The 10,187-nt window shown below is 38.7% G+C and overlaps 1 protein-coding gene across 6 annotated transcripts in view; it reads left to right on the top strand.

Annotated features, from left to right (window-relative positions):
* Window positions 1-39: 39 nt before the first annotated feature.
* Window positions 40-10,187, top strand: part of EML4 (EMAP like 4) — a 141,054-nt gene continuing 130,906 nt past the window's right edge. For 4 of the 6 annotated variants that reach the window (XM_074331922.2, XM_019757062.3, XM_019757065.3 and 1 more), the window contains exon 1: window positions 65-361. In XM_074331922.2, coding sequence (XP_074188023.1) covers window positions 337-361 — 25 coding nt within the window. In that variant the 5' untranslated portion in view covers window positions 65-336. Of the gene's footprint in view, window positions 362-10,187 lie in introns of all 6 variants that reach the window. The other 2 variants (XM_088796196.1, XM_019757066.3) reach the window with 2 other exon arrangements.

The following is a 10,187-nucleotide window of genomic DNA, read 5'->3' as shown; positions in this document are numbered from 1 at the left end:
CGTGACGGCGTGCGCCGGGGGCGGAGCTCCTGTTGCGCGCGGGCGCGGGGGCGGGGCGCAGCGCAGCGCGGTGCGGCGCTCTCGGCTGCTGCTGGGGAGGGAGGCCGGGCAGGCGGCGGAGCGGTGCGGTTCTCAACCTGACGGGGAAGTGGCCCTGGCGGCCGCGGTTAAGTACCCCTGGGGCGGACAGACGAACCGGCGGACGACGGAGGCGGGAGCTGGAAGCCGAGCCGGGCGACCTAAAGTGCGAGCGGGTCAGGCTCAGCGTCGGCCACTCTGTCCGCTGAATGAAGTGCCCGCCCCGCTGAGCCCCGATCCCGGCGCTTTCCCCGCAAGATGGACGGTTTCGCCGGCAGCCTCGGTGAGTACGTCTGGGGAAGCCTCCCCCTGCTCAGGGTGGAAACCTTGTTCCTTCTATATACAGCCCAGGCCCTGCTCTCCACCCTGCCCCTCGGGATGGCAGTAGTTCCTCTGCACATGTTCCCCTCGAGGCTGCAGCCCCTCTACAGGCTCCGGTCGAATCATAACCCCTCCCCCCTTGCCCAGCCCTCAGTAAGACCCTCTTTTCCTTCCAGCGCCCCCTTCAGTGCCTGGTCCTCCTTCCCCAGCAGTGCCTCCTTCTCTGAGAGGCCCCAGTAGCTGTTACACCCCTCCCCGTACACTCACGGCTCCCCACACAGACCCACCTTAAGGGGTGGGACACCCCTTTCTCAAACCCTGACCCCACTCAGGGTACAACATTCCTCCCCCTTTCCACGTACTGGTCTCCCTTTCATGGTGGAGACACCCCTTACCCAGGCAGAGGCTCCCTTTTAGCGTCGGGACCCCCATTCCCTCTTCAGTAAGGGGGCACCCCCTCAGTCTTCACTTTAAATTTGGAGGCTTCTTTTAAGTATCTTAGGGTAACTGACAACTTCCCTCCACTCCCTCCGCTTCTCTGAACATTTCGCAGTAGTGGAGAGAACCAGAAGCACTGAAGCATCATTTGCCTAATACAGGAGAGGAAGAGGTGCATGCATCTGTGTTGGGGGACCCTCTTCAAGAGGAGTGAAAGCAGAAGTATTTTCTGGCTCTGCAGGCATGCTGGGGAGAAGTAATCCTGCCCAGTGAATCCATAGGAAAGGGGGCCTCTGTCAGGGAAAGAAGGGATTCTCCATTTTTGGAATATGTTGTCTTTGTGGAATGGAGAAAGGGAACAGGTTATGAAGTAGGCTGAAGTATCCTTTCCGAGTTCCCTTTCACCCAAATAAAGGTAGTAAATTTTGTAACTGACTAAGGGAAACAGAACTGGAGGCTGGTACTCAAGAGCCCTTTAACCTGTGTCTGGAATTACTATTCTTTGAGGCCCTTGAAATCTGGTTACTGTAAAGATTGAGCTCAACTATTGTGATGGTGAGAGAAACAGTTTCTGCTTTGGCTGATACTGCAGTTATGTGATACCTGCTGCTGGATTTGTATTCTTGGGTGTTTTATTTAGAGGTCGCTTGTATTCAGACACCTTTATTGCATTTCTTAATAATAAATCCCTAGTAGTTGGTTCGTGTTCAAGGATCAGTACATGATCTGGCCATGGGACATACTTTATTCAGACATGTTGGTATTAGATGGATTTTTTTAATTTAAGAAAGTAAGCCGAAGAGTAATGGACCCCTAAGTATTAAATAATAAAAACTGTAATTTTGGCCCTTTCTTTGGGAAGAAAAAAACCCACACATTAGAATGCTTTGAGAGTGAAATCCTAAAATAGGATGCAACTAAGTGTTACTCTTTCCGCCCCAAAGGCACCTGTTGTCCATTATCTAACCTTTGATGTCTTAATTCCTTATGTAGGGAGGTTGTTTCATTCTTGGGCTCCTTTTAAAGAGGCATCTTCTCATTCCTTTCTTTTTTTTTTTTAGCCTCATGCCTGGACTTACTCGCTAATTATCATGGACCAAAAGACTTGTTCTATATGGTCACAAATGGATGATCATATACTAGGGCAAAAATTGAGTGTCTGGGGGTGGTGGTGCTTGGGGGCAGAACTATCTTTGCACTGTTAGCTCCTCAGCCTGTAGGAATGATGGAATCACTACTCGCAGTAGAATCAGCTGTCCTGCTTCTCTCCTGTTGGTGCTAAGAACTTCTGGAAGACTTGCCGAAGCTTCATCTTCTGTGTTTTGAGGGAGTCTTTCTCACTAGTTGGAGGCACTTAAAATTTATTTTGTGGATATACTGTGTTAAATAACTTTATCCCTTCTTACCCAATTCATGAGGCAACTGATCTGAGAGACTGAAAGATGAAGAAGATCAATTGCAGTCGGGGCTCCCATGTTTCATAAAGAGCGTTAGAGCTGACCCTAATGTTGGATTTTTTCTTACTCATTTGATCCCATCCTTTGGATGGTGCATTGATGAAACCTATCTTTCGATACGGTATTGATCAGGAACAGGGGTGATGCTGGTCTCTAAAGAGAGGAACCTGGGTCAGTGGAGAGGGCAAGGAATGGTTGGTTCCTGGAAATATTTCTGGAGCTGCTCCTGATGAAGATACTTCTCAGCAGAAGCTCTGCTTTCTCTTTCTGTCCCCCTTGTAAGAGTAAAACTAGGCCTCATCTTAATTGAAACCTTAAAGGGTTGGAGTGGAGGAGGGGTAGTGCTGGTATATTTTACTGGTAGCCTTTAAGCAGAGCTTTGCTCAACTCTTGCCAAATTGTGTGTTTCTGTTCCCTGCAGTTCATTAGTCTAGAGCTTAGAGTTACATTGATCTTCATTTTATCAAGAGAGCAATGAATGTAAAGGCAAGCACTTGTATTCTAGTAGATGTTTAAAAACTTTTATTTAACCAAACAAGAATTCAAAACATGTGAAGTTCTTCTGGGGTCACAAGTATTGAAAGCGTTTACTTAATTCTCAAGGAAGTGTACGTGTGTATCTCCTGTTATAGTTCCCTCGTAGGCAATCCTATGATCTGCTCTATAAGGGATCGCTTTGCATCCCTGGTGGAAAGAACACCAGAGGGAGTTAAGAAGCCTGGGTTTTTGCTCTGCTTCTACCAGGCTCCATGACCTTGGGCAGGTCATGCCTTTTCTAAGGCTCAGTGTTCTCCCCAAATGGGAGGCAAGATGAACTCTTGGGTCCTGTCCAGCACTAACATTCCTTGCTTCAGTTCTGTCTTGGGTCCTGCAAGTGTGGCAGTGGTGTCCTTAAGCTAGTCAGGCAGACTTGCCCCCATTTATCCCTCACCCAACTGGGGAAGAAGGGAATCCCTTCCTGTACTTGGTTGCCTCTTTTGTGTCCTCGTGTGTACAATGGGTTATTGGGGAAAAAAAAAAAAAAAAAAGGTAAGAAACTACATTTTTATAAGCAGAAAAGTTGATGTTTTATAAACAATGATTCTAGAGAAACTGATTATTTAAAGGAATCTTATAGTGAATCACTTTGTAAGTGGAAAACTTAAAATTTTAACTGTACCCTGATTGTTGAGTGTTTAGATAAGGGAAACATTCTGTTATGTGCATTTCAGCTCTCTGATGGCAATTAAAATGTGTGTAGTGGTTTTTGAAATCTTGGAGAGGAATGTTAAGTGACTGGCCATGTTATACGTGCTACATTGAAATTATATACCTGTTGTATTACTTTTTGTTTTATATAAAAACAACTAAAGGATGCTTTCAATCTCTGCAGCTGATGAATTTCAGGCAGTTTGGCTGGCAGGTGCTGGTGCTCTGGAATTTCCCTTAGGCTGGTATCTTTAGTTTATGAATTATGGTAATTAAAAAAGGCAGCACTTTGGAAACAACTTTTTAAAAACTTAGTGGGGAGGGGAAGTACCCTAAACAACTTGATGTCCTGCCTCCAGATCACTATATAGGTATACACACAAGACACGCTTACAAAATGTATATACAGTATATATTTTAAATCTCAGGTATATGTGCAAAAGTGGAAAACTATTGACACAGCTTTTCTTATTGATTTTCACAAGGCAGGGATTAGGTGCATTTCATGCTTAGTCTTTTTAGCATTTCTCTTTCATAATTAAGGCTTAATTTTAAGACTTTTACCTTGGAATTCACCTAGAGGTTAGTGTTTATATTTTAAAGGAAGCATACAGTTTAATCAACTATGTCAGTTTTAACTTTTTCTGCTCCAAAGTTTAAAAAAAAAAAAAAATCAAAAAATTATTTTTAAAGAAAAATTGAAATGAATGAAATTGTAGGGTTAGTATCTATAAGAAACATAACATTCTGGGTGTGGGGTATAAACAAATAGTAGCAGCGTGCATCAATTTATGAAATATTTTTAAAAAACAATCCTTAGCAATACAATAGAACTATGACTCTAATCTCATGTATACTTTTGCTTTCTTAAAGGTACAGTGCAGTATATGATTTTTAAATGTTAATCTAGTTTAAAGCTTTTTTTACATGTTTCGTCACATAAAATGTTTCTCATTATTGGGAATTTTTCTTAATTTATGTTTTCTTATTCTATTTTGAAGGGCTTAAGTTATATAACAAGACGTGAATAGTAATTCTTAAATGATTACTACAGCATCTATAATAGGAGTTAGCTAGAGTATTTCTTAGCATGTATGTGGATTAACACCTATTTTGTGACCAGTATTGTGCTGGGTTGTTCTTATGGGAAGGACAAATACAAGACACGCTTCTTGCTCATTAGGAGCTTGCTATCTTAAATAGATATCTAGAGATGTTTAAGCATAAGGAAAGTACCAGAAGTGGGAGTAGACGGAGGAAGCATCATTTAGAATGCCATGCAATGTAATGTATTAAGTAAGCATGTAATTTCTGAGAGAGAGCATGTGGAGATTGCTAAATTTATCTCTATAGAGCCTGGCTTTTTAAAACAATGAAGTCACTGATTTAGCAGTTCAAATATTAGGGAATAATAGTACTAGGTCTTTTCTGCCTATGTTTAAATTTGAATAATATGTGGGTAAAGTACTATATTAATTTTATGTATATGAGTCCATTTCTGTAACATGTACAACTTAAATGTTTGTTCGTAAGAAATTTGAGAACATTTTTATTTTAAAATAGATCAATTCTAAGACTTTTAGAAAATCTAAAGAAATAATCTACTTCATCCACTAATCAGTGTGGAAGATTCCCAAATCTGTAGTATATTTTAACATCTGTTTATGATCTTTTGTCCTATAGTTTTAGTTGTCTCAGACTATTATAATGCCTTAACTTTGCATATTGCTGTATAGTTTATAGAAAACTTTATCTCCATTAACCTGCACACTAACTTGGGGAGAGAAGAAATTCCCCTTTTATACATGAGGAAACTGAGGTTCAGAGAGTTTACTATTTTTTTGAAAAGACTATTTGAATCCAGGGAGCCTAACTTGTCAGGTTTGTATCCATATTATTTTAAATAATGAAAACACAGTATAAAAGAAGAAATAAAAATGAATTCTTTTTTCTAGCTTATCTGTATGCATATTAAAGATATTTGATATCTGATAACATGTTGATATACTTGTGTTTAGTCTTTTTCTATGCATAGTTTTTTACATACTTAAAAACATGCTATATATGTATGTATATATGTATATGTATGTGTGTATATATATGTTTATATTCTTGGCTTTTCATTGGATCCTAACTTGTTTTTAACTTGAACTCAGATTTTTCTGATGGAGCCCACTGTTCCTTGCCCTCCCCCTTTACCGACTCTTCCTAACTCAGTGGTGCGTCAAATCCAACATACCCAAATCTGAACTACCTTTCCTCTAAATCACCTTCTTTTCCTTATTTTCCACTGCATGTATCACCCAGCCTTGACATCTCAGAATCATGTTTGATTCCTTGCCATTTTTGCCTACCACGTTAAAGTCTCTTCTAAGACTTACCATTCCTTGTCACCTTCTCTCATCCCTTACTTTTTCACCACCACAGTCAGAACACTTACTATTCCCTGTTTGGATTATTGCATATCCTCAGGAGCCTCCACCTGTCTAATTTATTGGAGAGGTGGGGAGCTTCAGATTAATCTTCCTAAAGCAGTGCGTTGATTATGCCATTCTCTCTCCCATTGCCTCATTGCTTTAATGACTACTTTCAAACACTTCAGCCTTCTTCTCAAGGTCCTCCATTATGTCGGGCCAAAATAACCTATTTCTTGTTTCCCAAATTGGGTTGGTATTTTTTCATCCCTGTTACTATTCTCAGTACCTTCAAGGCCCAACTCAAATATTCCTTATTTGTTCCCTTTCATTCCCAGCCCAAAGTACCCTGTTTCCCCGAAAATAAGACCTAGTTGGACAGTCAGCTCTAATGTGTCTTTTGGAGCAAAAATTAATATAATATCGGTCTTATTTTACTATAATATAAGACTGGGTTTTTTATAATATATAACATACGACCAGGTATAATATAATATAATATTGGGTCTTATATTAACTTTTGTTCCAAAAGGCGCATTAGAGCTGAGTGTCTGGCTAGGTCTTATTTTCAAAGAAGCATGGTATTTACCCTTGAACTTTTAACATAAGGGCATTCTTAGGGTACTTATCACATAATATCTCTTCTTACAAGGTGGTGGAAGTAATTATTACAAGTCTTAAAATTGTATTTCCCCAGCCAAATTATAAACTTGTTGAAGGCTGGCAGTCTTGTGTCTTTGAAATCTCACGGCGGAGCAGTGATTCCATGCTCCAGTAAAATTTGGGGAAGAAATTAGTGGACCAGTATGTAATTATCAAGTTAACCTTCATTTTCACTATCGTTTCATAAAAGACATAACTTTTGAAGGCCAAAAAATTATCGTACACAATCTCAGAGTCCTTTAAAAAATTAACTCATTAGGTTGTTCTTATTCTTCTCATTTCACCTGAAATGAGTGAAAACTTTGTTCCAGACTTTGTTGGGAATCTGATAAAGAACTCAGTGCCAGGTTCTAGTGGTTTTCAAGTGCAGGGCTTGTGCATGACCTATTTTGGATTTAGAAATCAATTTATTTGGGGTCAGGACTAACATTAATAAGAATAAGGAAAAGAAAGATGATAAAATACTGATGCTTCACATGCTACTGCTTCAAGCAGCTTTTCAGTTTTATATGTTTGCCTTAGAATTGCAATGTAAAATTTATCTCTTACTATGTATGGGTCACAATCAGATGAAAAATACACTTCTAATGGCTAATCCCTATGTTGAGAGACTAGGTGGGAGGCTGACATATACATGAAAAGGTGTATGAACAATCAGAAGCAGTTATAATAAATTGTGTGTTCTGTTTTTGAAGTTTTTAGAATCTGAATATACCGATTATAGTTAATATCAATAGCAGCAAAAATATATCTATAATTCAAGAATCAGTGTAGTTGAGGCAAACTCACTATGTAGAAATTTGATTTTATAAAACTGATAGGTTGGGGTATGTTATTATTTACTTTGCAAAAGGATTTTTTGCAAAAGGATTCACCATATTGTGTTTTCAGCTTTGCTGAAGTTGTCGGTGTCTTGACTAGTTCCCCACCTCATTAGCTATTTAAAATCTATCCAGTCTTTAAGGCATGGCTCAAGTACAATTTTTTTTTTTTTCTGGAAGCTGTGCCTGATTTGATTATTCTAGTCTTGTACTCAAACCATTGCTCCTAAAGTGGAGGAGGCTTACACCTAAGGGATCTGGGAGTGTAGCCAAAAGCTGGAGTCTATTTAACTTAAAAATGCATATGATAATTTTGCAACCATTGTAATAAGGATTGGTTCAGACAGGAATCATTGTTACATAGATGCTAAATCAAGATGATATTTTGATGAACAGAATGTTTGCATGGTTTTAAATATCTCCCTATATATTGCTTATTAGTTGCAAGGGGGAAAAAATAGTAGCTATACAGTGGTGATATCAGATAACACCTTGAGTGCATGATCACAAAAAATAGCACCAGTGGACATTGTGTGCCTCTGAATGTGATGCCCTGGAAAGGACACATGACTTATGTCATTTTTCAGCCAGGAATGCATAACCTGAATGTAATCATGAGGAAACATTGAATTCCAAATTGAGAATATCTTATTTTTTAAAAGGGTGAGGAGACTACTTTTAAAAAATAACATATTGTTACAGAGACAAAGGAAGGCTGTGGAAATGTTCCAGGTTAAAGAAGACTAAAGAGACATGACAACTACTTGAAATACCTGATCCTGGACTGGATCTTGTATTAGAAGGAACATGCTACAAAGGATATTATTGGATCACTTGGCAAAATGGGAATGTGGATGGTAGATTAGATAAAATTATTGCATCAATGTTAAAGTTACTGAAGTTAATAACTATCCTAAGGTTATGTAAGAGAATTTTTTTATTCTTAGGCAGTACACACTAAAGTTGTGAGGGATACAGGGCCACGATATAAGTAGAATAACTTGCTCTCAAATGGTTCAGGAAAAATTGTGTAATACGAGTATGTATATGTGTTTTTTTATATATATACGCATATGTGTATGTATGTATACACTCGTATAGGTATGTATATATATGTATAGAGGGAGAGCAGGAGCAAAGGAAAATGGACGGATCCTTACTTGCAGACAAAGCAAATGAGTAAAATGTTAATAGGTGAATCTATACAGTTGTACTATGTATCCACTATTCTTGTTCTTACAGCTTTTCTGTAAGCTTGAAATTATTTTCAAATGAAAAGCTATAAAAAATCCTGTGAATTTTGCATTCTGTTCCATAATACAACATTTAAAAAATATAGAAATATCTCCTGTCCCAGAAAATTCCAGGCAAACTCTTGGGATAAACTGTGGCTCCAAGAATATGTTCCATGTATATCATGTGGTTTCCTTTTATCCCTAGGCTTCAGTTTGAGAAACATGCCTCTGGGCCAGAGGCAGCTGTGGTTCAGATTTAGCCGACAGACATGTTTTGTTTGGCCCTTTTGAGTAATTTAAAAATTGGGAAATTTCACATAAAAATCTGGATCTTTGGTTTCTCTTGAAAAATGGAATGGTCTTGCCCCTGGGCTTGCATTCCAGATGAAGCATATACTCACTGAGTGGTGTTTCAGGTAAGCAACCCCAGTCCTTACCTTACACCTACTTGCTTCAGGTATTTACTTCAGTATCTGGCCTCTGTAGGCACGTTTGCAGCCTTCACCTAGGTGGATGCGAGGTGGGCCAGTGTTTTCTTTATGTTCGTAGTGATTTTAGAATTAAATTGCTAAACTCATGCCCTATCACCTACTGACATTTTAGTGTGTAAAACCTATAAACAAGGACATTCTCCTGCACAACCATACTATAACCAAGACAATCAGGAAATTAATATTGATATTACTACTATCTAATCCTCAGACCCATTCAAGTTTTGCTAATTGTCTTAATAAGGTCTTTTGTAGAAAAAGGATCCTGTTCAGAATCAAATGTAGCATTTAGTTGTCATGTCTCTAGTCTGCTTCAACCTGGAACAGTTTCTTCATCTTTCCTTGGGTTTCATGACCTAGACATTTTGTAGAACCAGTTGTTTTGTAGAACATTCCTAAATTTGATACTTCCTCCTCATCAGATTCAAGTTATGTATCTTTGGCATAAATGACGCAGAAGTGAAGCTGTGCTTTGTCTCGTTGTATCCTGTCAGGTGGCACACAATTTTGATTTGTCCCATTACTAGTGATGTCCATTTTAATCATTTTAGTAGCGTGGTGTCTGCCAAGCTTCTCTGCTGTAAAAATTGCTTTTTAAAACATTGTAATTAAGAAGTATTTTATAGGATATGCTTTGAAACTTTGTAAATATTCTGTTCTTGTCAGACCTTCAATTTACTGGTATATCTGTATGGACTTGGGTATCCTACTTTTTTCAATGGGTCATAATCCATTACTATTTATTTTGAAGCTGAAATTGGCCCCATTTTGGCTAGTGGTGCCCATTCATGCTGACTTTTGCATTCTTTTAACATGTTCCCATTATTATTTGAGGACTTTCTTACTTTTTGACACAATGAGATGATTCAGGTGCACGATTCAGCCCATAAAACCATGCATATATGTATTTTATGTAATTTTCAGTAGGGTTCAGGTCTGAATTAAGTCATTTTAAGTTAGTGAACATTTTCTTATGGTTCTTTAGTAATTTTATAACTGCATAACATTTTATATTACCGTGTTTCCCCGAAAATAAGGGTCTTATATTAATTTTTGCTCCAAAAGACGCATTAGGGCTTAT

Source organism: Rhinolophus sinicus, chromosome 2 (genome assembly GCF_057876585.1).
Source record: "Rhinolophus sinicus isolate RSI-liver-muscle chromosome 2, RSI-T2T, whole genome shotgun sequence".
In the NCBI taxonomy this organism is placed as follows: domain Eukaryota; kingdom Metazoa; phylum Chordata; class Mammalia; order Chiroptera; family Rhinolophidae; genus Rhinolophus; species Rhinolophus sinicus.
This window is presented reverse-complemented; position numbering and strand designations above follow the sequence as displayed.